This window comes from Eublepharis macularius, chromosome 9 (genome assembly GCF_028583425.1).
Source record: "Eublepharis macularius isolate TG4126 chromosome 9, MPM_Emac_v1.0, whole genome shotgun sequence".
Lineage (NCBI taxonomy): Eukaryota > Metazoa > Chordata > Lepidosauria > Squamata > Eublepharidae > Eublepharis > Eublepharis macularius.
In genome coordinates this window covers 20,105,659-20,132,477 of record NC_072798.1, presented here as the reverse complement: position 1 = coordinate 20,132,477, position 26,819 = coordinate 20,105,659, and the positions used below count along the sequence as shown (strand labels likewise).

At 45.5% G+C, this 26,819-nt stretch overlaps 1 protein-coding gene across 3 annotated transcripts; it reads left to right on the top strand.

Moving 5' to 3' along the window:
* Positions 1-1,925: 1,925 nt before the first annotated feature.
* On the top strand, positions 1,926-26,779 carry SLC25A18 (solute carrier family 25 member 18). 3 transcript variants are annotated; one of them, XM_054987947.1, is made up of 11 exons: positions 1,926-2,152; positions 4,710-4,822; positions 16,238-16,351; positions 17,218-17,340; positions 18,219-18,274; positions 19,365-19,455; positions 20,465-20,583; positions 21,014-21,206; positions 22,574-22,728; positions 23,992-24,067; positions 24,596-26,779. In XM_054987947.1, the coding sequence occupies exons 3-11, from the start codon at positions 16,329-16,331 to the stop codon at positions 24,735-24,737; spliced, it is 978 nt and encodes a 325-aa protein (XP_054843922.1). In that variant the 5' UTR covers positions 1,926-2,152; positions 4,710-4,822; positions 16,238-16,328; the 3' UTR covers positions 24,738-26,779. The 3 variants fall into 3 exon arrangements, with proteins under 3 accessions (XP_054843922.1, XP_054843923.1, XP_054843924.1); XM_054987948.1 differs by lacking the exon at positions 4,710-4,822; XM_054987949.1 differs by lacking the exon at positions 16,238-16,351 and having other exon boundaries at positions 1,927-2,152.
* The last annotated feature ends 40 nt before the right edge of the window (positions 26,780-26,819 follow it).

The window sequence follows — 26,819 nt, the reverse complement described above, 5'->3', positions numbered from 1 at the left end:
CTTTCAAGACAGCAGAAGAATGCCCAGAAATATTCTCCCACGTTTTTGACTGTTGCAAACGTTTTCAATGTCAAATTTGTGTCCAAAATACCTCAGTACATCTGTCTGATCTTGAAGGTGCCACAAAATTCCATTTCTCCCTGACACAGGTCTCCCACGCGGCCAATCTCATGCAATTTTGAATATCCAAATCCAGAAAAGTAACATAATCAGCCTTCAGATTCTATGTGCTTGTTCAACAGCTAGCTTTAGGGGAAACTGTTTTCAAGAAGAGATAGAGGATACTAGGGCTGGCTAACCTACCCATATGTTGCGGCAAAGTAATGTGTATCACGGACACTCTATGCATTCCTCTTGGGAAGATATGTTTAAACCACAGCTATTAGCAGAAGGAAGGTAGTTTAGCTGCCTTGAACCCCTGTTCTGACAGTTTTCATATTTTAAGTATCTCTCAGCCCAGGTAAACATTCCTGAGGAAATGGTTGCACGTCTTTTCTGCACTGCTTGTTTTTCAGCAAATCTGCAGAGACAGACAACCTACAAAAGAAACACATTTCCCTGAGGTAGCTTGAGGATTATGAAAATATTTGGAGTAGTTTGTTTAGGAAGGCTAGAGAGAGGAGGAGAAGGTGGTGAATCTTTTGTGGACCCTGGAAAAATGGTTGTAACGTCGTTAATTTGGAACTTTTTCTTCATTATCTGCTGTGTCACTGGGTTTTTATACTAGTGTGTTTGGCTTAGAAGTCAGAGTTGGGGCCTTTTCACACCATGTACTGAGAACAAGTATGGTGTAGGGATTAGAGTGTCAGATTAGGATCTGGGAGGCCCAGGTTCAGATCCCCATTCTGCCATTGAAGCTTGCTGGGTGACCTTGGGCTAGTCAAACCTTCAGCCGAACCCACCTCACAAAGATGTGGCGAGGAGAAAATGGAGGAGAAAAGAAAAACATGAGCCAATTTGGATCTCCACTGGGGAGAAAGGCACAGTATAAATGAAATTTTAAAAAATAAAAAAAAATCCCTGCACTTCTCTCTAGGAAATCAGGCTATGTTTCCACAAATGTGAGGGATTTCTGTATGCTACATGCAGTAGGGGTCGGGGGACCCCTAGGAACAGCATAAGGGGAGAGTTGGAGGTCTGCCGTTAAGGGGGATTGTGCACATTAAAGCTCTCCAGTGAATCCAAGCCAAAATGACCATGCAAGTTTCCAGCAAGTTCCTACAGCAAGCACTTTCAGTTTAATTACCTTGGCTTTAAAGCACCACTGGCCTCTTATCTGCAACATGTGCAATGTTAGGAACACACCAGAGATCTGTTACTTGGGCAGGTATTGGCCAGCTGTGTTCATGTTCCATGTGCATCAAGACATTTTAAATGAGACACTGAGCACATGCAACAGCATGGGTAAGTGTTCCTGCAAGGTGGTCAACTGTTAGGTTCGGACCAAGGATAGATAGGTTGATGGCCCCACCAGCTGGGACTATCAACCTATCGTCTCTTACAATAATAAGCTTTGTAGTTAGCAATTTTCGCATCTGCAGAGCTTTTTATGTGCAGAATCACCATAATCCAAGCAACAATCCTGCAGGATAGGTCAATATCACCCTTTCCATCTTACAGGTTGTGAAACAGTGAGGTTTCAAGCACAGCTTGAAATGTGAACTGGGGACATCAGTCTATGCAGCTCACACCCTTTTATCCTGTATGTTACTCCAGTTAATAGTGACACAGTATTGCTAGTAACAATTCATTTGATTACAGCTGGCATTTGAGGAAGCAGGGCTTGCCTATGCAGGCAAAAATGCAGGCAATGTTTGTCTAAAAACCTGTTAGGTTTAGAACCACAACACATTTTTTTTTCTTTTAGACATGCATCATCTCCACCCACATATCTTCACCCAATGGGAGAATCCTCCTGCATGAAGCTTGGAGCACCTCATTTGCCAGGCCCTAAGGGGAAAGGGTTTATAAGTAATAAAGAAAAGGGTCCCCCTCCCACTTACATGTTGTTTTTTAAATCTGTTGAGAATTTGTGAACTGTCCCTTTAACTGAGATTGGGCTTGTTAGTTGGAGGAATCCAGATGTGCGTCAGATACTCATAATTGCAAGAGAGGAGGAAGGGAGGAAACCAGAGCCTCGCACATCAGGAAGGTAAGCTGCTCTTTTTTTCTTTCATGAGTTTAGAAATTTGAATGCACATCTGTGTTTCACCAGTGCGTACATATTCCTTCAGAGGCAGCCTAGGACTTCATGCTGTTTTTGTGCATCTTCAGCTGAGGAAGGCCTCGACTGTAATAGTTGCTTAGATTCCTAATAGTTTGGGATGCCACACTGGAATGGGCTGCTCTTTGGTGACACCTCACTTTGAGCTTAATGACTCGCTGCTAGGCATCGCATATTCAAGCCCGTCACCAGTTTCTTTAGCAGTGCATTTACCTAACCTCAGCAAGAGTCCAGTGGCACTTTAGGGACCAAAAAGATTTTCAGGGTACTCTTAAAAAGTTTATATCCTGAAAATCTTGTTGGTCTCCAAGGTGCCACTGGACTCAAATCTTGCAGTTCTACTGCAGACCAACATGACTGCCTGAATTTATCTAATCGTTATCTGCAGCATCTAAGAATTCATGTTCACAGTGCACGTTTCTCATTGCCTTACATATGATGCATGCTACTTGTGTTTTCTGAGTCAAACTACAGCCAGAACTGGGTGTGTTCTGCTAGGCAGCGCTGGAACTAGCTTCAGCAACTTGACTGGAATTTTTAACACAACTTTCATGGCCATAACACCAGGCATCTAGTTTGAAGATCTCAGAAGTCAAGAGTGTCTGTGTGGGATTTCCAGTTGCCAAGGAATGGGCCACCAGCACCATGCCTAACTCTTTGCCCTTCCTCATGAGTAGCAGAAGGTTTTAGCATGTATGCAGCAATCTGCAGGCCTTGTGGACTGGGGCTTTCTGAATTTCCTCTCCTGCCACAGTCAACTAAGCACCTTGAAACTCTGTTCCTGGGGGCTGACAAGCTTAGGAATAGCACAATAAGGAAGGAGGGTGTCCTTCAGTGGGAGAGAGGAAACAGCAGAGAATTGTCAGCTTCTCATACAAACACTGTCCCCTTCAGTCTTTGGAACGGCAGAGTTAGATATACATCACTGTGAGGATTAATTAAACCACACAGGATTAATACGTGACCAAATTCCTTGTTCTATTATTAGCAGTGTTACAGTGCGTTCCCCTTGTACAATACTTTCTTAATTTGCTTTCAAGGAAACTGGTAACCATGTATAACAGATGACAAGGACAAAACTGTCAAAACTTTTGTTATTCAATATTCATCAATATATTCAGAGTCCATTGGCTTTGTCATCCAGCAGCTGAATGGTGAATCTGCTTTGATCGCATAGCAGGGCTTGCCAGACAGAGCGGTCAGAGCCCCTTAGGTTGCCCATTGGCTCAGCTGTTCTGATGTCACAGAAGGCTTCTTCATTTGGGGGCTGGGAAGCTGAGTACAGAAGTATCCTAGGGAGACCTTGTAACTTCATTGCTAAATTTAGCTAGCATGTTTCATTACATTAAGAATTGGCTTTTGAAAGGCATTTTGTCGGTATAGATTGTGTGAGTCCTTTTGGTGGAAACTGCCAATAATAATTACGGCAAGTGTGCGGTACTTGGACTGGTTTCTGGAAGATCTGTAATCAATGAATGGGAATTCGCACTGTGTGGCAAGTCCAGAAAGGCACAGAACTGGAGGTAGCTTGGTATGATTGTCCAATCACACTCCAGTATTCCACATGACTTCAGGAGCAGGTCAGATGTAGTATTCTTTTTGTAGAACAAAGTGCCTTGCAACGTTTCTTTCAACTTCCTGCCATAATGGATTGGCAAAAAAAAATGCACTGTACTTCCTTTTCACTTTTTCCACAAGTTGGTTTTTAAACATTTTAAAAATTAAAATACAATAAATAATCAGAACCAGTGTACAGAGCAAAAAACATTTCCAGTTCACAAATTAAAAACAAATGAGGTGAATGTACACAGTGACAGTTGTTCCTTTCTTATCCATTCATTTCTACTAGTTTAATTTTTTTTAAAAAGCATCCAGTTGTTACCAATTTTTGTCATCTAGATCACAAGTAGGTTTATAAGATTAGTTAACCCTGTTTTTAAAGCAGAATGCTGGGACAGATTGTTTTGAAGCTCTAACGTCAGAATAGATCAATCCATTGCAAACCAATACTGTCATTACAGCTTCCAATAATTAATTTCCGCAATATTGAGCAGTTAGTTAAGTATGAATGTGACTAACTGCAAATCCCCAAGTTGTACACACTGCTGGAGAGAACTTTCATACCATCGGCAATATTTAAATAAGGTTAACTGGTTCTGTATGATTCAGTGGTTAAAGCATGACTCATTGCCCTTGCGATATTATTGGCCTGTCTTCAATTTTGGCATGGCTGGGCAAAAACAGGTTACATAACAGCTGAACAGTATTGTGATGACCATAAATACACACAGTGTTTTGTTGAGAGATAGCTAAGCCTGCATTAGGGCACGCCCAACCCTTTCAAACCCATGGAAATATGAACAATGCTTTGACTTCCTTGCTTCTGTATTATTACCCTTCCTCAGCCCTGCAGAGGCCTTTTGCCGCCATCTCTAGGCTTAAGACAAAAAAGACAGGAATATTTAACTCTACATTTATCATACAGGATCCAGCTGAAACAACTGTATCAGAACTGTCTATCAGTAGGTCTGGGCACTTTTAAATTTCACACAAATGAGACTGCTGTACTGACCTACCATGTTGCTGATCTCACGCAAGGTATTTATTATTTATTTGAGATATTGATATACTGCATTCTGACAAAGAAAGGGGACCTAAGGCAGGTTATGTACAATTAAATCAACGGGCATGTGATAAAACAGTCGGACACATTTGCTTGCCAAACAAAAAAAGTCTCCACAGCCAAAAACTAATCAACTCTCACAACTTAGTCCAGTTCTCCGAAAGCCAGAAAAGGTGCTCTTCTGATCTCTTCTCATAAATCATTCCAGGGGTTGGGGCAGGGACTGGATGGAGGATCGGCTTCTGCGCCCTGTTTGATGGCCCTCTAGGGCAGCTGTTTGACCACTGTAGACTAGATGAACTACAGATCTGATCCAACTGCGCACCTCGTAGATGTACTCAATATGCTGAATTGATAAAATTACTTTTCTCTGTTCATTAAGAGCTTGTCTCTTTCAAAACACACTTCACCTGCATCACCACAATCTCATTTCTGTGCAATTTAGCTACCCACTAACTCCCTGGTTATATCAGTACCACTTCACTGAGTTAGCCGTGTTATCTGAGGAGTTAGCTGTGTTTGTCTGTTGTTGCAAAATAGTAAAGACTAGAGACCATCTGATGAAGAGAGCTGTGGTTCTCAAAAGCTTATGCTATAATAAAATTGGTTAATCTTAAAGATGCTTCTGGACTCTTTACTATTTAGGAATTTGTGCGGCTTCAGTCATCTGTGTTTTGTGGAAAGTAATGCAGACTGGAATGACTGATGCCCCTCATAATGTGCTCAAGACTTCTCTCTACTCTCAGGATGGGGTGTGTGTATATGAAGATGACCCATGTCGTCTTCATTTCCCATATAGGAGCTCTTTGGTTCCCTAAGTTCAGTCTGGTGGGTGTTTTCCCAGGGCCCGATTTGCAAACTGCTTAGTCAAAAAGTTCCCTACGTTTTTGCATCCAAAATAAAGGTCCTTCTTTGTGGGTCTGATTGCTTCTTGTTTTACAGGGACTGGAGCTTGTAATACCTGTCCTATTTTCTGCCTTCTTGCTTGCAAATCTTCAGTGGGACTTATTGCTTACAACGGCATATTTGATTCTAGAAATAGTCATTTCTCACTGTCTTTGGTTTCTAAGGCAAGTGTATGTTTATACAAGCAAACAACATTCAGTAACGGAGAATTTTTTTTCCTTGTATGAACATTTGCTTTTCTTAGAGATCCAGGATGGTGAGAAATGACTGGTGCAAGATAGATTAAGAAACCAGAAAGGGGGTGAGCAGCTATACCCTAAGAAGTACTTCTGGCAAGATTTATTGTAAGCATTTTTTTTTCTCCACTGCACAAGCAGCCAGCATATTGCCAGTTCCTTGTCCCACCCCACCCCCCAACTTTTTGAAACCAAGAGATCAAAAGTAGGAAGGGGAAATTAGAATGAATAGAGGAAAAGAGACAGAGGTGGGAGGAAAAATGAAAGAAGAGACAAAGAGGTTGAGAAAATAAGAGAGAGAGAGGGAGCAAAATACCCGAAAGTATCTTGAAAAGAATTATAGTAGAGTCCAGTAGCACCTTTAAGACTAACCAATGTATTTGTAGCATAAGCTTTTGAGAACCACAGCTCTCTTTGTCAGGTGTGGTTCTTAAAAGCTTATGCTACAGATGGTTAGTCTTAAAAGGTGCTACTGGACTCTACTATTTTCCTACAACAGACTAACATGGCTCACTCCTCTGGATTGAAAAGAATGGGGGGAGTAAGGGAACACTCCCACACAAATTATTTGGGAATGAGATTATCTCCCTTTCCTCACAAAACACGTAACTGAGGCTTTGTTTGCACCCTCACCCCATTATAATTCTGGGTACTAGGACTGGCCCTCTGTGACAAAAAGGTTATTGTTCCTGCAAAAGCTGAGGATGGTTCTGTTTCTGTTTACTGTTACAGGATGCTAGGAGTTAATGCAGGCTGTTCCAAAACTACATTGCCTGTAATAAGGAATCTTAAGTATTAGTTACAACACTGTTTGGAATAAGGTCTAGAGAATGAAAATATCTGACTTCCGTTCAGTTTCTTGAAGCTTTTCAGCTCCCTTTGTCTTCCTTGTTGTGTTGGTTCAAGATGGGTAGCTGTATTCAGGTATCTGAAGAAGTGAGCTGTGTGACTCACAAAAGCTCATACCCTACCACAAATTTTCTTAGCCTTATAGGTGCTACTGTACTCTTTTCTACACGTTCAGTTGGTAAACATTTGCAAGCTTCTTGGGCCTAGTTAAGGTAGCCAACGTTGGGGAGGTGGCAGCTGGAGATCATCCAGAATTACCACTGATCTCCAGACTGCAGAATGTCAGTCTCTGGCAGTTAGGTCCCCAAGTTCTCCACAGTTAACACGCAGGTGTTCCAGTTGAAGTAATTTTATTAGAGATCCATTCAGTTCAAGGTGCTCAGACAATGGAATTAGCAGAAGTGACGTATGTAGGGCTAGCAGTGTTAGTTATAGGGGATATTCCATTCTTTGGGAAAGAGGACCGTTAACAGGGGCGGGGGGTTGGAGTGAGACATTGTTTTAGAGTAAAATCAAAGAGTCCAGTAGCACCTTTAAGACTAACCAACTTTACTGTAGCATAAGCTTTCCAGAATCACAGTTCTCTTTGTCAGGTGCGTACTACAGACTAACACGGCTAACTCCTCTGTTATAGAGTAGACAGTGAGAAAGATGAACTTATCTTTGGTTCTCAAGAAGGATTCATTTCGAGCCAGTTTCAGATGGCAGTCAAGGACACTGGCTCAGCGGAGCAAGAAAGAGAAAGTAAACATTTGCGAGATAACCTACTGGCATTGCAGCAATAAAGAACTTCCCATACTCTCAGAGACCAGAGGCAGAGCCCATATATATTCATGGCAGATATGCAAGAGGCATATATGACACAGAGGTCAGTTCCCCAGGAGGGGGGGAACTGGCTTCTTTTGAGGTAGGGTTGCCAACTGCAGGTTCGAAAACTCCTGGAAATATTGAGGCAGAGCCTGGGAGAGGTGGGGTTAGGGAGAGGAAGGGCCTCAGTAGGTTTGGCAAACCTATTTAGATGGTGGACTCTGTGGTGGTATTGTCAGACTGTGGCTAGATAAGGCACTCTCTGCAAGGTTCCCTTTAGAAGCAAGAATAAGTCCAGTATCTGGCAAAGGAAGCTTTATTGCAGAAAAGGTCCATTATAGTCCACTGTCCTGAATAGGAGACTCAGGATGGTACATGATCATTGTTACCAATGAAGAGCAAGCATAGGATACAGAGTAACAATACCCATCTGGATCAGCCTCCCCCCACAGTTCTCAAAACAACATCTTTCAGTCCTGGGAAGCTGCTCTCCTTCAAGGCCAATGCTTGGTGGAACGGTGTTAGACAAAACAGTCTCCTCCGGTGGGAATGCTGCCTGGGAACTGGTGCACCTGGGAAGAAAGCACTTAAACACTAGAAGCATTAGAAAATGGAGTCAGTACAGTTTAGATATATACTGGACCTGACATTCTGCCCCCCTTAAAACAGATCCCCCCCTGGTTTATATGGGTAGCGAGTATGAAAAGCTTTGGTCAATCTAGGAGCATGAACATGTGCAGAGTTCACCCATTCATCGTAACCAGAATCAAAGTCCTTCCATCTAATGAGGTAAAAAAGCTGATTTCGCTTGAGTTTAGAGTCCAAAATTTGTTGTACCTCATAGTGTATTTGGTCGTCAATTAAAGTTGGAATGGGTGGAGCTTTGATGTGCCATTTGTTGTCGGTGGGAGCTCTCTTTAAAAGGCTGACATGGAACGTATCATGCACATGGCGCAGGTTCTTGGGCAAAGTTACAGCAACAGTCACTTTATTTATTATCTTGCGCACAGGAAAAGGTCCCAGGAATTTTAGAGCGAGTTTGCGGCTTGTCTGAGCTAGTTTCAGGTTTTTTTTGGAAATATACACATGATCTCCGGGTTGTAATTCCCATTCGGCCACACGATGGCGATCTGCGTATTTTTTATAATCCAGTTTGGCTTTTTCAAGGTGTTTCTTAATAAGAGTCCACTGCTGCGCCGCCTCCCCCCACCATGAAGATACATCTGGCAGTTTAGAGGAATGGAGAGGGGGTGCGTCCAATGGGAAGGGATTGAAGTGAGTCCCGTATACAATTTTGAATGGGGCCTCTCCCGTTGAAGCGTGTACACTGTTGTTATAGGAGAATTCGGCTAGGGGGAGAAGGTCCACCCAGTTATCTTGTTGAAAATTGATGTAGCAACGAAGGAACTGTTCTAATATCTGGTTTGTTTTTTCGGATTGCCCGTCTGTTTGTGGGTGGTGGCTTGAACTGATGCCTTGCTCAATATTCAACATTTTCAAAAGCTCCCGCCAGAAGTTGGCAACGAACTGTCCGCCGCGATCCGAAATCACCTTGGACGGAAAAGAATGTAATTTTACGATGTGTTTTAGAAACAGATCCGCTAGTTTCCGAGCGGAGGGTATAGCAGTACAGGGGATAAAATGAGCTTGTTTGGAGAACAGATCTACCACAACTAAAATACAATTATGTCCTTTTGAACTAGGTAGATCAGTGATAAAGTCCATGGAGATTACTTCCCAGGGCCTGTTCGGCGTTTCCAATGGTTGCAGGAGACCCGGAGGTTTCCCTTTTCTGGTTTTTGCGCTGAGGCAAACAGGGCAGGAACTAACGTATTGGGAAATGTCTTTGCGCATGCCCGGCCACCAGAATTGTCTTTGAATTAGGTGCAAAGTTTTCAGGTACCCATAATGTCCAGCAGTGGGAGCATCATGACAGCGCTGCAAGACCTCCAGCTTGAGGCTGTCTGGGACATAAAACTTGCTCCCAGCTAGCCAATCCCCGTGTGGAGATTGGGTTAGTTTGTTTCGCGGAGCTTTATCCCCCTCCTTCTCCACTTCAGTTTTAAGTTTCGATTTCCACTCTTGGTTGGCCGGGAGGGGCTGCTTGGCACGGCTGCGAGTAGTCACCACGCCCCCAAGTTGCGTAGGCGAGAAGACCGTGTCGACAGTCTCCGCCCGTTTGCTCTTATGTTGGGTCATGCGCGACAGGGCGTCCGCCAAAAAGTTAGTTTTGCCCGGGAGATAATTTAGAGTGAAGTTGAATTTGGAAAAGAATTCCGCCCACCGCAATTGCTTGGCATTCAGTCTGCGTGGGCTTCGGAGGGCCTCCAAATTTTTATGATCTGTCCAGACCTCGAAAGGGTATCGCGCTCCCTCCAGCCAATGTCTCCAGTTAGTAAGGGCTGCTTTTACTGCAAAGGCCTCCTTCTCCCACACATTCCAATTCCTTTCCGCCTCCGAAAACTTTCTAGACAAGAATGCACAAGGCCGCAATTTCCCATCCTCCCCCTTCTGTAGCAAAACCCCCCCTATTGCCGTATCGCTGGCGTCGACCTGTACTATGAAGGGGGATTGTTCGTTGGGGTGGGAGAGGATGGGTTCCGTTACAAATTGCTTTTTTAGGCATTCGAAGGCCGTTTGGCAATCGGGGGTCCATGGTAATTTGGAAGAGGGTTTTTTAGCTTGGTCCCCTTTATCTTTGGTTTTCAGCAACTCTGTTAAGGGGAGTGTGATTTGGGCGAAATTTGCTATGAAGTCTCTATAGAAGTTGGCAAAACCCAGGAAGGATTGCAGTTCTTTGCGGGTGGTGGGTGTCTGCCAATCTTGGATCGCCTGTATTTTGGCTGGATCCATTTTCAGACCCTCTTGGGAGATACAATACCCAAGGTAAGTGAGTTCGGTTCTATGGAATTCACATTTGGACAACTTGATGGGCAGTTTATTCTTCATCAAGGTGGCTAGGACTTTTTGTACCATTTGAATATGTTCTTCCTCGGTGTCCGAATAAATTAAAACATCATCAAGGTACACCACCACCCCTTTGTACAGAAATTCGTGTAGAACTTCGTTTATCATGGACATGAATACAGACGGGGCTCCCGTCAATCCAAAAGGCATAACTAAGTATTCATATTGTCCGAGGGGCGTATTAAACGCGGTTTTCCACTCATCCCCTGCCTTGATACGAACGTGGAAGTAAGCATCTTTTAGATCTAATTTCGTAAAGATCTTACCTTGGGCCACGACGTTGAGAAGGTCTCGGATGAGCGGTATGGGATAGGCGTTGTTGGTGGATACTGCATTCAGTCCTCGGAAATCCGTGCACAGTCTGAGCCCCCCATCCTTCTTTTTCACGAAGAGGACTGGAGCGGCGTGGGGGCTAGAGGCTGGGCGGATGAACCCTCGTTGGAGGTTGGTGTCGATGAATTTCCGGAGCTCTTCGCGTTCATGGAGACTCATGGGATAGAGTCGTCCTTTGGGCAGTGAGGCTCCGGGTAAAATTTCCACCGCACAGTCCGTTCGTCGGTGCGGGGGTAGAGTATCAGCTTCCTCCTCAGAGAAAGCATTTAGAAAAGGCCAGTACGGTTCGGGTATTTGGTTGACTTCTTCTTGGGTGAGGAGGGCCTTTTCCTTATGAGTTGGATCTTCGCCCCAGTTTTGATTCCAACGGTGATTTTTACAGTTGGCATGACTAAAGGTAATACATCCTTGTGCCCAGTCTATGTAGGGATTGTGATCACATAGCCATTTGCTGCCTAGAATTAACGGGTACTTGGCAGTAGAGCTGATGACAAAGGACCTCTTCTCCCAATGTTGTCCCATGCCTGTGATCACCGGGATGGTTTCAGTTGTGACAGGATTCATGTTGGTACCATCCATTTGTTCAAAGATTACTGGATTTTGTAAATCCCGAGTTGGTAAGACCAGTCCATTGACTAGAGCTGGGGCTATGATGTCTCTCGAGCAGCCCGAGTCAATAAGAGCTTGCACCCGAATGTGCATTTTCCTCTCTGGGTTGATTAGAGTCACTGGCATGAATAAGATGGACCCAGGTGGCCGGTTCCGTGCAGGGACGGGCTTGGGGCGGATCTGTCGTTTGGGCCCTTTTACGACAGATCCATCTCGTTTCCCGACTGGGGACTTTCTGGATTGACTTCTGAAGATGGGGAAGCGGGATCGTATTCCATAACTTCTTCCGCTTCCAGCCCTCTCTCTGAGGCTGACCTTTGGGAAGCGCCGCGGCCTCTATTCGCTCGTGGAGCTGGAGTCGGGCGTTGGAGCGTAGGAAACGGAGCAAGGGTTGGACGCCGTAATTGAAGCGGAGGTCTTTGCACAGGCCGGTAGGGGCATTGTGCTGCAAAGTGACCAGCCTGTCCGCATTGCAAACACAGCCCTTGTTGCCATCTAGCATCTCTCGCTCCACGGGTGGCGTAGCCAGCTCCCCGTGCTCCCCTCTGTAAGGTCAATGGTCTTCTTTGTCCCGTTTGTTGTTGTTGTTCTATCAAACGGACTTCTAAAATGCGATTCTCCACTTCGCAAACAAGTTGAATCCAACCTAACAGTGTAGGGGGATTGTCTTGCATGAGGGCTCTGTCCAAAAGTTTCGGGTTAAGTCCTTGTTTGAACAGAATAATTTTTGTGGACTCCTCACACCTGGGGCACTTGGCTGCTAATTGCCGGAATTTTGTGACATAGTCTCTTGCTGACATGCTGCCTTGTTTGAGGGCTTGCAATTCTGTTTGGGCCCGGGTTTCTTCTAAGGGGTCTTCATATTGTGCTCGGATAGCATCCACTAACCCCTGGAGAGTATCAAGTTCTGGGGCCCCCACATTGTATAGTCCTACATACCAATCTGCTGCCTTGCCCTGCAAACGAGATCCAAGATGTTCAATTTGGCTAGCCTCACTGCCAAAAAGGTGCCCCCACCGGTTGAAAAACTGTACCACTTGCACCAAGAAAAATCCCAGTTTGGAGGGATCCCCATCGAAAGTGGCTTCCAGCTTCACCCAGCCCATCGGGAGTTCTTGTCTTGGAGCAGGCGCTGGGTAGAAGTCCATCGGCAGTCTTAATTGCGCCTGGGGCGCGGGAGGAGGTAACTGGAGCCTCGGTCGGGGCAACGGTGGCGGCTGTACTGGCGGCGGTTGAACCGGCAGTGCCGGCGGAGGTTGGGCCGGCGGTGCGGGCGGAGGTTGCCGTGGTTGAGCTGCCGGGGGTGGTCTCGGTTGGGCCGGAGTAGGTGGCGGCAGTCTTGGCCTGGCTGGTAACACAGGAGGCGTTGGCGGCAGCTGTCGAGGTGGAGGAGGCTGGGGTGGTTGAGTGGAGATCGGCCGCTGAGGAGGGGGTTGGAGGTGCCGTAGTGGTGCAGGCCTTCCCGGTTGATTCGGAGGTGGTAAGGCGGGCCGGTCCTGGGGCTGCTGCAACGGTATGAGCTGCGGTCGAGGTGAGAGGGGCCGCAGCGGCGAGGGTCGAACGGGCGGAAGGCCGCGCGGGCTTGCCCCTCCAGGCGTTGTTATTCTGGGAAGCAACGGCTGGCCTCGTGGCGCTGGTAGACCATCTCCCGAAGGTTGCCCGACGGGAACAGTTTCTCGCGGTTGACCAGGGGCTCCCCCCTCGGATGGAGCCGCGTGTGCTCCCGCTTGGTCCGGCCGGACCGTTATAGGAGAAGTATGGGGGGGTATCACCGGTGTATCACTTGGCTTTTCCTCCCCTTCCGTAGGCCTCTCAACGGGAGTCTCGTCTGGCGGCACATCCCCTCCCGCGTTAGGAGGTTCGGTGGGAGTCTCTCCGGGTGGCTCAACCGGGTTATCCCTTCTCGGTGGAACTTCCTGCTGTGTGGGAAGTTCCTTGGGTTGTTCTCCCGATTCGCCAGGATAGGTGCCCCCCTCGCCTGTAGGTGACGACCGCTGCTGAACTTCCTCCACTGGATAGGAGATGACACTTTGGAGGGTAGCTATCTGTATCGCCATCTCTTCAGGAGACAGTCTTTCTCCTGCTCCCATTGAGGAAATTAAATGAATGGCGTGAGCCAAACTTTCTTCCATATCCATCAGCTTAGCTTCTAACTGTTGCATTCGACTTGGCCCCGGTTGTTCACTCATGGAACCTTCATTCGTTGTACTCACCGGGGAGAAAGGGCCCCAAGGAGGAGGGTCCCCTTGGACGACTCGCGACCTCGCGGCTAGAATTCCCTTGGCCATACCTGTCACGGCCGAGATGCTGGTATCTACCGCATAGGTGCGACCTTGTATCTGCTCCCAACTTTGTTCAGGGACTTCCGTTGGCTCTTTCCACGGAGCAAGTTCGGAATAATCCCAACTCAGGGCGCCGCGGCGAGACGTGTCCCCCTCCGTCTGCTCAAACGTCCTGTTCCAATATCGCCATGGTTGGCTGCTATCTAGCTCCGGGACGGTTTCTAGGCTTCGGCGCCCGTCCATCGAAACTCGTGGATGGAGTCCACCTGCCCGGCGCTCTCTCGTTTCTCGGGGTCTGGCTCCCCACTCCGACGGGGTGGGTACCGAGATCAAGGGGAGAGCGGTTGCTTTCGGCCTTGCCCCGAGGTCGCCTTCGGTCTCGTCCCGAGTACTGAGGTCGATGAGAGGCGGGGTGGAAGTGGAAGCTCCGGTTCCGTTCCCGGTTGCTCCCAGCTCCTGGGAGTCTTGGGCTTGCACAGGTTGATTGTCGGGAGACGCATACGGATCAAACAAAGGATCCCTGTCCGGGACAACCTTGGATTCCGCTGGGCCCGACTCAGACATGATTGGTAACAAAATGTCAGACTGTGGCTAGATAAGGCACTCTCTGCAAGGTTCCCTTTAGAAGCAAGAATAAGTCCAGTGTCTGGCAAAGGAAGCTTTATTGCAGAAAAGGTCCATTATAGTCCACTGTCCTGAATAGGAGACTCAGGATGGTACATGATCATTGTTACCAATGAAGAGCAAGCATAGGATACAGAGTAACAATACCCATCTGGATCAGCCTCCCCCCACAGTTCTCAAAACAACATCTTTCAGTCCTGGGAAGCTGCTCTCCTTCAAGGCCAATGCTTGGTGGAACGGTGTTAGACAAAACAGTCTCCTCCGGTGGGAATGCTGCCTGGGAACTGGTGCACCTGGGAAGAAAGCACTTAAACACTAGAAGCATTAGAAAATGGAGTCAGTACAGTTTAGATATATACTGGACCTGACAGGTATAACCCCACCAAATCTCCAGGAATTTTCCAATCCTAAACTGAGGCCTCATCTGCAGCTGGGAGCCTTCCTGAATGTGATCAGAGCTGGGTTGAACAGGGTCTTCAAGAATTCTACTCAAGGGCTAAGAGCCTTCTCCAGGGTTGCTTGTGCTGGATATGTAACACTAATGCTGGCAAATAGGAAAAAAGCACCAATGATCCTGGGCGTTGTAGTACGTCAGAACGGAGTCCTCTTCTACACAGTAATTGCTCTTTGTAACTTAGAGCAGGACCAAAGGGGTTTGGGGGTCCGGGTCCGTCATTGGCAAGCTGGCTGCTGGAAGAGAGTGAACTAAGTCTGTTACCAGGGCTAGGTATTAGGGTTGCCAGCCTCCAGGTGGGACCTGGTGATCTAGAATTTCAACTGGTCTTCAGACTATAGACACTAGTATAGAGATCAGTTCTCCTGGAGAAAATGACTGCTCTGGAGGGTAGACTGTATGGCATTATACCCTGCTGAGGTCCCTCCCCTAACCCCAACATCCCTATATTGTATCCCCAAATCTCCAGGAATTTCCCAACAACCCTAGCAGCCTAGATTCTGCTGAAAGGCTGAGCAAGAAGAAGTCTCTTCAGTGATTGAGATGACAACATTTTGATTAAGTCTGAACCATCCAGCCAAAGGAGGCTTCCTCCAAATAAATAGCTTTTCCTCTGAGTTATTTATGACCCCCCCAAGACCCAAAGAGGCTTACAATATAACAAATTCAAAATGAAAACTACAATTAAAAAGAGAGAAATAAAGAGGAGAAGGCAGGGAAGGCTCCAAAAAACAAAGCAGGTCTCCGTCTCCAGGAAAATCCTTTCCCTCACTCTGTGCTAAGATACTGAGCCTCTGGGCAAGCCCGGACCTTAAATATCAATGTAAAGCACAAGAAGAACAGATTTAGAGTATTCTTTACATTGCTGCCAGCCATCTAGTTTGCAGGATGCTCCCCTTTCATCAGACCATGGTCCCTTAGGAATGTTAAAGAACTCCTCAAACTTCACTGAACAGAAAGAACCCAAGACCCCATTTTAAGCAAAATTCAGCATAAGCTGACAAATGCCCTTTACTGGTCCAATAATAAATGCCAGATTAGAAAAAGTTATAAAGATTGAAAGGAAACAGTCTTGCATCCTTTGCTATTTTTCTGCTTTTCTGTTTTTTTCCCCTTTATCTCTTTCTCCTTAAGAAATTGTCAAGTACACAAACACTTATCTCACAGTGCACAAATAGTTTAGACACTGTACAAAATGCATTGAGCTGCACATTTTGATAGAATCCATGCTTTCTGGGAGTTGATCAAGTGATATATCTATAGTACAGCCGTGGAAACTAATGTGTCAAAAACAGTAATGGTGATTTCCCCCCCACCCCCCAGCTGAGCAAAAAATACAAAGCAAAGTGCTTCCTTGTCCAAAGAATTTTCCTGTGCTAGAAACTATCACGGAAGCGACGTCCTCAGTGGAACAATGAGGGACAAGAAGATGATCAGGTAGTGCTGCCTTTTTATTTCTTCCTTTTTTAAAAAAAGGTATGGAATTTTGTTCTCCAAAAATGCAAATGTTTGTCAGCTGAAGAGCTGGTGGACAGGAAGCAGAATAGAATGTAGGATGAATAATGCTGTGGCTTGTTGACTGCAGTTTGATTTTAGTGCTGTCCAAAAAACGTGAAGTTTTGGATCATCAGTCAAGTTGTGTGGCAGCCCAGTGCCACTTCTAAGTTTGCCTGGAGTAATTAAATAACCTGTCCCTTCTGCCAAGGCCTGCACGTTTCCATATGATTCTGAGCATGAAAAGAATCACGGTATGGAGAGAGTGCGTGGTGAGGTTAACATGTACACATAATATCTGGACTGAGATACACACTGAAGATTCAAGGCAGACAAAAGAAAGTTCTTCACTCAGTGTGTAATTGACATATGAAATTCGTTATCACAAGATATGGTGCTGACCATGAGCTTAGGTGGCTTTTGAGGCCTTCAAAACCTTTGTGGCTTTGGACCTGCGTCTCTGCAGGATTGCCTCTTCCAATATACATGACTGTGGCAGCTTCACTCATCTGAACAATGCCTTCTGAAGGTGCCACCCTGCAAGTGGGTAACATTGATGACTGCCTGGCCCGTGTGTTCTCCGTTGTGGCTCCCATCTCGTGGAATGGCCGGCCTGACAAGGCCAGAAAAGCTCCCACACTTGTAATTTTATGCAGAATGTATAAAATGGAATTTTTCAGGAAAATACTTTTATAAAGGGAACAGGATTATAGTTATTGTCTGGGAATCTCTTGGCCATGGAAGCAAAAGTTCTCTAAATAAAGCAAACTTGTTGCGTGTACTTTAATGCGTCTCCATCTCCTTTTCAGCCTTCCAGCAAAATTAATAAATGGAGGTATAGCAGGGCTTGTGGGGGTCACCTGTGTCTTCCCCATTGATTTAGCCAAAACCCGCCTCCAGAACCAGCAAGGACAAGGAGTCTACACTGGAATGTGAGTACTCTAAGATCTTCCCAAGTGTGACAGGGCATTAGGCCTGAAGCTCTAACAGTTGTGAATCTTTTGGGGAGTGGCTGCTACGTTTCTCATTTTCTTGTTGTTTCCTCATTCACTTTTTTACATAATGTTCCTGAAGATGATCTGTCTATAAAATGCAAATCACAATGTGTTCTACAGCTGGTTTTGATTGTGATTTCTCTGATTTGACGCTCCATTGCTGAAAAAGGGCCCCCATTGGGAAATTAATCTGGCAAACCTACATGCAAGCTGTATTAGTCTAGCCTTATGGTTTATGACAACTAATATAGTAATTCAGGCAATCTAGTTTCCCAAAGGGAAGGTGGATAATGTAGTAATGGCTGGCAATTATGTAATGCTTCCAGGTGCTTCACATGCAAAATTCTTTCAAATCTCATTCCTTGCAATACATGGGGGTTGAGGCCAAGATCACCTTGCCTATGACCACCTCCTAGGTTTTGGAGCTGACTGCAACAAAGTCAGATCATTGTTCCATCTAGCTCTGTATTATCTACCCTGTCTGGCAGCAGACTTAGTGTCTTTAATTTTAAAAATGTATATGCTGCATTTCCAGCAAGGGTGCTTTCCTGATGCCCATTAGATAAGAACTAAGTGGAGATTCCTGGGATTGAACTTGGGAACTTCTGCATGTGCTCTGCCACTGAGCCATAGCTGTTTCAGGCGGAGACAAGATTTGCACCAATTACTTCCCTTTTCAGGACTCATTCTTATAGCCACTGTGTTGTACTAGCTTTCAGAAATGACTCATAGTCAATAGCAGGTTACAAATGACAGTGAATCTTGAAACATCTTTTGGCTCACTCATGTTTTCTTTGTTCCCAATTTGGTTCCAGGCGGGATTGCTTGGTGAAGACAATTCGCTCAGAAGGGTTCTTCGGCATGTATCGAGGTAGTCTCAGGATTTTCTTTTACTATTGAATTGCAGTTGTACCAGGCCATAGGTTCAGTGTTTGTTTCTGAATTCTTCTGTTTAAGTCTGTTTTCTTCAGAGGGCCAAGCACACATTACAGATCTTGTATGTTGAGTCTGTGGCCTTCATCCTTCATGTAACAGTCAAGTTGTGAGTTTTCCTCAGTTCCTGCACATGTGGTGCCCACTTCAGATCACAACAGCTGCATGCATGGAGAAGGGGCTTCAGTCTTCCCATCCTTGCTGTCTTCCCAACTTGGAAGAGTCTTGGGGCAGGGGCTATTCGGTCCACTGGGGAAAGTGCATTTTCCCTGGGATAACATCCCCTTATGTTGCCATCACAATCTCTGCAATTGAGCCACAGTGCCCTCTTGAGTTCAGTCTTTGTGTACTAAGTCCAAAGAGAAGTACAGTATCAGACTTTTAGAAACAAAATGTGTAGCCTTTGCACTGTGTGTTAAAATAGGATAATAAGAGTATCTTTCAACTGGTTTTATCTCATTTTAAGGAGTATTTTATTTTTATGTGTTTGGATCAAGCAGCAATTAATCAGACTTTCAGGATTATGTGCATCCAAAACATGTACAGTTAAGAGTCTCTCTGCATGAGACACCTGGGTGTGCACTTGTCAAGTGCCAGGAGATGCGTTAGCTGGGAAGTGTAGTTTTAAATGACAGAGCCGGTGGAGATCACTCTGGAGGGAACAGATTCTCTCACAGCCCTCTGCTGTCTCTGGTGTACCAGACTGTCTCCCCTTCTGGAGCCTTTGCCCTGCCACCCTCGCTGCTTAAAACTTCAAATTAACTGAGCCTCGGTAGGGCAAAGGCTCCAGAAGGGAAGACAGTCCAACACATCAGAGGCAGCAGAGGGCTGTGAGAGAATCCATCCCCTCTTGAGTGATCTCCACCGGCTCTGTCATTTAAAACTATACTTCCCAGCTAACATTGTGTCTCCTGACATGTGAAGAGCACATGTCAAAAGTCTTGTGTAGACACACTCTCAGTTGTAGGAGTGAAAACATGTTCCTTTACACCAAAGCTAATCTTTATTATGTTCCCATCCTTGCACAGGAGCCGCTGTAAATCTGACTCTGGTCACTCCCGAAAAAGCAATCAAACTTGCAGCCAACGATTTCTTCCGACAGTTGCTTGCCCAGGATGGGTATGGTGAAAAGCGAGCATTCTACTTCTTACTTTACTCAAAACTTTTTGGGTCTTTTGCATCTGTGAAAATCACTTTTAAGATATATGATGGACATTTATTTGTCTTAAAATTTTTAATGCACTTGTCTGACTTCATGAGTGGACTATTTCTAGCTCTGCATATGAGACACTGTATATACTTACACGTGTGTGGTGCAGGCTGTGTGCTTGTGTGTATTGTGTCTCTTCCAAAGGGAAGGGTTATGCCAGTGCATACCTGTGCACCCATGTACATACATGCCTACATAGACCACAGGCCAAGCATCATTTATGTGGACCCAGAACAAATTTGTAACATGCCCCCATTCCTTTTGACCCCGTATCTGAAGTCATGAAAAAATAATGTCTAATTCTGAAATGGCCCTAATAGACTGGATTACGGTAGCGGGCTTTCAGCCTCTGCCAGACCCCTTTGACCTCCTCGGTCCCAGTAAATTGTCCCCATTACTTCCCTCCATCATTTAGGCCCAGTGAATGGATGTGTGCAGGAAGAATTTATATATGGAGATGCTAGGAATATTATTACTGCAAAAGCCATTATAAATTATAATGGCAATTCTTTTCTATATTTATCATCTGGGAACTTTGCTAGGAAAATACAGGGAAAATAATGAGCAATTTCAAGGATGACCATTTGCAAACTGCATTTGAATAAAAGAAAAAGACTGTCTATAACAATAACAACAGACTGTCTCCCAGTATTGAGAAAGATGACCAAGTTTCAAAGATTTCACTTTGACAGTTTTGGTGAAGACAGCGGTGGTGTCAACTCTCCATCAATTAGCAGGTGGATAACGTTTACTCTGAGACCATGAAAAGCATCACCGGCCGATTTCTGCTGATGAACTGTTGTTGAAGGCACAAGAGGCCAGGCCAATTGCAGGAAGGTCGGCTCAGCGACCCTCAGACAAATTGTTTTGGGAATGACCCTCCAGCCAGTTCTTGTATCTCTCCGCTATTCTCAACAGAAAAGAGTTGACGTTGGTGAGGGAGATGATTGCTGGCTGCGGAGCTGGGACTTGCCAAGTGGTGGTCACATCCCCAATGGAAATGTTGAAAATCCAACTCCAGGATGCTGGACGGCTAGGTGAGAGAGACCTCTGGGGGGCAAAGGAAGGGGAGGCTCGTCAGGTTGTGTCACTTTTTACCAGGGCTTTTTTTCTGGGAAAAGAGGTGGTGGAACTCAGTGGGTTGCCCTCAGAGAAACTGGTCATGTGGCCGGTGGCCCCGCCCCCTGATCTCCAGACAGAGGGGAGTTTAGATTGCCCTCCACGCCGTGGCGCGGAGGGCAGTCTCAACTCCCCTCTGTCTGGAGATCAGGGGGCGGGGCCACCAGCCATGTGACCAGTTTCAAGAGGTTCTGGAACTCCATTCCCCCACGTTCCCGCTGAAAAAAAGCCCTGCTTTTTACATTGAAAACCTTCTGAATGTCTGTAGATAGCATTCACAGGGAAACCATCCGAAGACAGAAGCATATGAAAAGAACTCTGGAGCATCGTTGCTTCTTTGTTTTTTAGCGGCTCATCAGCAGAAGGCATTGAGACAGGATGGACCTGCTGCTCCCACCAGCCATCCACCACCTGGACAGCCTAATGCTGCTGAGTCCACGGCAGCCTCCAAACGGCCCTCTGCCACTTTGATTGCCAGAGAACTCCTGCAAACCCAGGGACTAGCAGGCCTGTATAAAGGGCTGGGGGCCACCCTGCTCAGGTGAAAAGAGGGTGGGCGTTTTCCTTCCATATATTATACAGGATAACAAGCCCCGGTAGTTTCAAGAAATGGGAGTGGGGGGGAGAGGTTAGTACTTGGGATACTTTGAGTCAGCTCGATGTGTGCTGGACGACAAAAAGACTTAGCCCATGCCATGAAAGGAATCATTCTCAACACAGTCCCTCTTCATGCCCCAGACGGATTTCAGTTACTTCAAGATGGAAAATGTTTGGCATCTGAACGCTCGGCTGGAGTTGAAGCTCCTTGCCCACGTGTTCCTTTGTCCATGAGGACTTCTCCATTGGCTTCAAGGTTGAGGGTAGTCCATGTGTATGTCTGTGTACACAGCTGCTCTGGATATTAAAGTCAATGGGGGAAAGCTCATATGCACATTTGATGATGCATGGGACTTTCTGTGTGGTTTGTAGGAGATTCTCTGGCCACACCCAGGCCAAACACCTGCAACGGAGGAACAACAAATGCTTGGCTTGGATTCCCTCCAGCTACAAAAAATGTGTCCCCAAATGTCCTCCCCTGCTGCTGTTTCGTTACAGACAGGGCATGTCCATATATGAGACGGATAATGGGCAAAGATTTCCATTGAAGCTAGAGAGGTAGGGTTACCAGAGTAAGATCAACAGAACGTGCAAGTGAATTCTCTACTGCTTGCACCCCTGGCTTGGGGGCAAATGACTTATAGCAGCAGAAAAGGGATGGGAATGAAGTGCTTGCTTAAACCTTCCCTCAATTGTTTCTTTTCCCTAAAACTGTCCCCGAAGGTGCTTTGATCCCCATAGAGATCCAGACTTGTGTTTGTGAGGTCATCTGGGCAGAGTGCTTTGCAAGGGAGAAGGGGCCACCAGCCAAGCTCTGTTATACTTGGCTGCTGTGTAATCTGTAGTTTACTAAGATGCTGAACATTTTTGCACGCTTTTCCCCATTTATGTCTCTCTGTGCTTCTCGGGAGCTCAGACTGTCTTAAATTTGGATCCCATGGGTTCTGCTATTGAATTAACTTAAAAGAACCAGGTGGCTTAGCTTCAGCAGTTCAGCTATGTCCCTGTCCAGGCCATTAGTTGGTACTTTGCTCACAGCTGCCCTGCAGCTTGGGGTTTTAAGGCAGGGCTACACATAAGCATTAGTTTAAGGCTAAAAAAACGTGTATTGTAGGATGAGAAAATTATACATGATTAACCACTGTGACGGAAAGATGTATAAGAGTCCTAATGGGAACAGCAGTGTTCTTAGCAGGGCCAGGGGGATTTGGTGGCAGCCTTCCATGGCACTGGCTCAGTGAGCAGTTAGTCTGTAGCAAGGCGGAGGATGTTTCATACGATTCTGAGATGTCCCTCTTCTACTCCCAACAGGGATGTGCCCTTTTCCATTATATACTTCCCCCTCTTTGCAAACATCAACAAGCTGGGGCAGAAGCCTCAAGCAGAAAAAGCTTCCTTCTTACACTCCTTCATGTCCGGCTGTGTGGCAGGATCCGTGGCTGCAGTGGCAGTGACCCCGTTGGATGGTAAAAATCAGACAGTGCAACTGTCATAACTGTTGTTCCACTTTGGCCATGGTATTGCTAATTCAAGTAAACAATTAAGGCTTCCTCAAAGCAAGTTCCATTAAGCCCTTCTTGGGGCTGCTACACAAGTCGCACCATTTCTAACTCATGAGCCATCGGCGCACTGCAAAGCAAATCCACACTTCAACAAGATGGGATCAAGGTTTTTCTTCGATCCGGCAGAGTTAGCCGTGTTAGTTTGTAGTTGCAAGGTTTTTTCTTAACATGCCATCCTGATGTTTCTGTTTAGAAACTGAGAGAACTTGCTGAATTTACACGCCGAATTTTTCCACCTGAAAGAAAGAGAAGTAGGGTTGTATTAAGTGAGCATTGTCTGGAACGGTGCTGACATACCAATCATCTGGAGATGCAGGAGGATGAAGAGAGCCCTATTGGTGGTCTAGTCTAGCCCAGTGAAGAACGTCAGCCTTTGACTTAAATCCCATGAAGCTTGCAGCTTGGGACCATTGTCCTGTTTTTTTTCTTTCCCCTGTTTTTCTAACCTTTCTCACAGGGTTGTCTTAAGGATAAAATAAGGAGGACCATGTAAAGTGTCCTTGGAGGAAAGAAGATAAAAATATAATTAATTGATAAAAATAAAGATGACTAGGAACTTGAGGTCTTTAATTACTATCTCAGCTCAGCCAATGGTGACTGGATTCATATTATGATGCAAGATAATACATATTTCTCCCCTATTTCCTGGCCCGGCCCTAGTCCCAGTGCTGTCCTAACTCACAATATTACTTGAATGCTTTCAGAGAGAATGAAGCTGTGATTTGGGGGGCATGAACTTTGGCATCCTGGCCCTTGCCTGTATGATCTAAAGGGAATTATGTTCTTATAAAAGCGGATGGGTTCATCACAGTCTATTTGCTATGGGGACTAAAGGGAATCTACATGTTCAGAAGCGGAAAACCTCTGAATACCAGTGCTGGGAGGCAACACTGGAGGAAGACCTCGGTCTGTAAGCCTTATTGTTGGCCTTCCCATAGTAAATTGTGCGGGATAAGATGCTGGACTGGATGGACCCCTGGTCAGATCCAGCAAGACTCTTCTAATGGACTTACATACAAAGGGCAGAGGCCTGTGTGTGCATCTGTTCATGGCTCAGAAACAGAATTAAATAACCCGAAGCTGACATCAAATCTTGTTGTTCACTGTTTTTTATACCAAAAGTAAATTAGGTTGTATATAATAGAACGAATTTGTCACTCGTTTTAGTTCTAAAAACCCGGGTTCAAACGCTCAAGAAAGGCCTAGGAGAGGACACCTATAATGGGATCGTTGACTGTGCCAGGTAAGCAGAACTAGGAGTCGTTTCAATGAATCGGATGCCGTGATTAAACTGCTTCTTTGTAAGTCTTTCTACCCACCGTTGCTTACTGTGCTGATTAGGAAAAGAATCAGACTGACTCCTTTGCTGCAGCAATAATTCGCTAGAAGAGCAGCAGTGTTTTGTGCGGAGATATTCATCCTTAAACCTGGGAAGCATTGACTGAGCCACAGATCACCCCCAATACGTGGATATCAGTTTTAAGGGTGTACACCTGCTTGCCGCAGGAAACGCCAGTTTAACAGCAGCATCCTCCATACCCCAAATACTGTTGGCTGGTGAACTATGAAGCGCCACTCACAGTCTACCTCTGCTAGAATCTGCCAGAGTGGGAGGAGCTGGGGAAAGCTGGTCCATGTCTCTTGAGGAGGGGGTGGTGGTGGACAGTATTGCACCCTGAACCAACGTTATGCCTTTAACTTGCGCATCTTGTCGATGTTCTGTAGAACTGCTCTGCCCGTGTTTACTTTAGCAACTGTTTCTTATCTGCAGGAAGGTCTGGATCCACGAGGGCCCAGCTGCCTTCATGAAAGGGGCCGGATGCCGTGCACTGGTGATAGCTCCTCTGTTTGGCATAGCTCAAGGGGTCTATTTTATTGGCATTGGAGAATACATTTTGGGATTCTTTCACTAGTACCTGTTCCAGCTGAGCTGACTCCTGATCAAGGCTGCACAAGTTGTCTAAACTGACTGTTGGAAAAGCAGGACTGTCCTGTGAATGTTTGAGAGACCAACTGTAAGCAAGACACAAGGCTTCTCCTGCCCCGGGAAGATGGTGCTTGGTGCTACATCATTATGAACGGCATCGTTCTGTTTTTAATAACAAACTTCCTGGTCATTAGAGATGGTTAGTTGGCAAACTCCTTGTGCTGCCATCTTCTGTTAATGCTTGAGTAAATGCCATTGCGCTTCTTTATACTTCTGCAGAAATGGGCATGGGACCAGAAGCGCTTTTCCTCCCCTCTGCTTGGTCTTTAAGCGGACAGAAGGCTGTTCTTCAAAACGAGATTATCTAGGGTTTGGTCCTTAAAAGATGGTATAGGACAGCAGAGCTCTCTGAGGCTGACACAAATCATATGAACAGCTTCCCTTAATGGGTGGGTGCTAATGTGATGTCTATGGGTGCCCGAGTGTTTTAGAAAGTGGAGGGGGGGCTGTTGCCCAGCAGGGATTGACCACTGGAGATTCAATTGGCTGTGCAAGACTGTCATTTTAGGGGCAGCTGCCACCCCAGCATTGTCTTCATTTTCTTAACTCTTCTTTCTCGGTATATTTTTAAAATTATCCCTCATCGCCCCTGCATTTGGGCTTGCTCAGTGTGGCTGGCTCCACTTCCTGCAGCAGCCATTTTGTGTTTGCAGCCACCGTCGTGTCAGAATTCCAAAGGTGCCCACAGGCTCAAAAAGGTTGCGGCCCCTTGCATTAATGAATGCTGGGCAAATCTTACAGCTGTTGTTGCATGAAACATTTAAAGAGCACCTGCCCTTTTAGCCATTTGTTATCCTTTAGCTTTTATAGAGTTTATGCTGTTCTGCTGCCTTTCTTTTTATTGCCCTTTTTCTAAAAAATGGGGTAGAATGAGATAATGCAATAGTAATTGCATGGGAACCATCAGTGGTTAAATAGTAATTTAAGGGCTTGTTTGTTGTAAGCCTAAACTCTCATACCCCATAGATACTAAGATGGTCAGACAAGATTAGGTTCTTAAAGTGATCTTTTCCTTTGCAGTATTGTAATATCCCACAGAAGTAATTGGAGCAAATCAGTGACCTTACATAGCTCCTCTAGAGGCAATATACAGGTATTCAAATTCAGGATGAAAGAACTATACCCTTAGGCTGTTTGAAGTGTTGGTATTGGTGTGCTGAACAAGGAAAGCACCAATTCTAAATAAAAACATACACAAACGATAGAGCTGTGAATAATGCAGTAAGAATTATGCCATAACTGAGGTTTCTTCTAAAGGAGTTACCTTCTACCATGCTTGTTTGCTCAATCCTTTGTCTATTTTGACTAGAGATGGGTCAGGTCTTGATCAAAGTCTCTGCTAACCCTCCTAACCGGTGCTCTTTCCACGTGGACCTCCTGCATGTAGTTTCTGTTACTGAGTTCTTGGCCCTCCTGTAGCAGGTTATGACTATAAGCTACGTGCACAAAAAGTACACTCATTTTAAGTACTACATTATGGGACCAGAGCTGTCGTCTCACACTTTGACTTCTTACATTTCTGTTCTGGAATGTTCCCTGTATGTTTTCATAGAAACCAAGGAAAGATGCTTTCTTTAACAGCTTGAATCAATCTGCTAAAAGTTCCGCTTTTAAAGGAGAACCATTTCATAAGAGAAATAGAATTATTATTCAATATTACTTGGCTCCTTGAACAAAGAAACAGAAGAGTTGCATTTCCTCACAGAAGAGGAAAAAATTTTGAAATGCTACTTCAGTATTACAGATAGGGAATTGTTCCATCGGAGTCCCTAACTCTTGGAATAACAGTAGGAAGAGTTATGATCTGAAACATTGTCAAAAGCTGTGTGTTCTTTGGTGTGTGGGGGGGGGGGCAGGATTTCTTTCATGTTCTTGTTTCCTGGGTTTTAATAGGTGAAGTTGGGGTAGCAGTATTAGCGGAGAAGGTACTATTTCTGCTAATTTCCAATAAAACCTTAACAAGTAAGATTTCTTTGTAAATCAATCGGCTTAACAGTAAAATGAGATC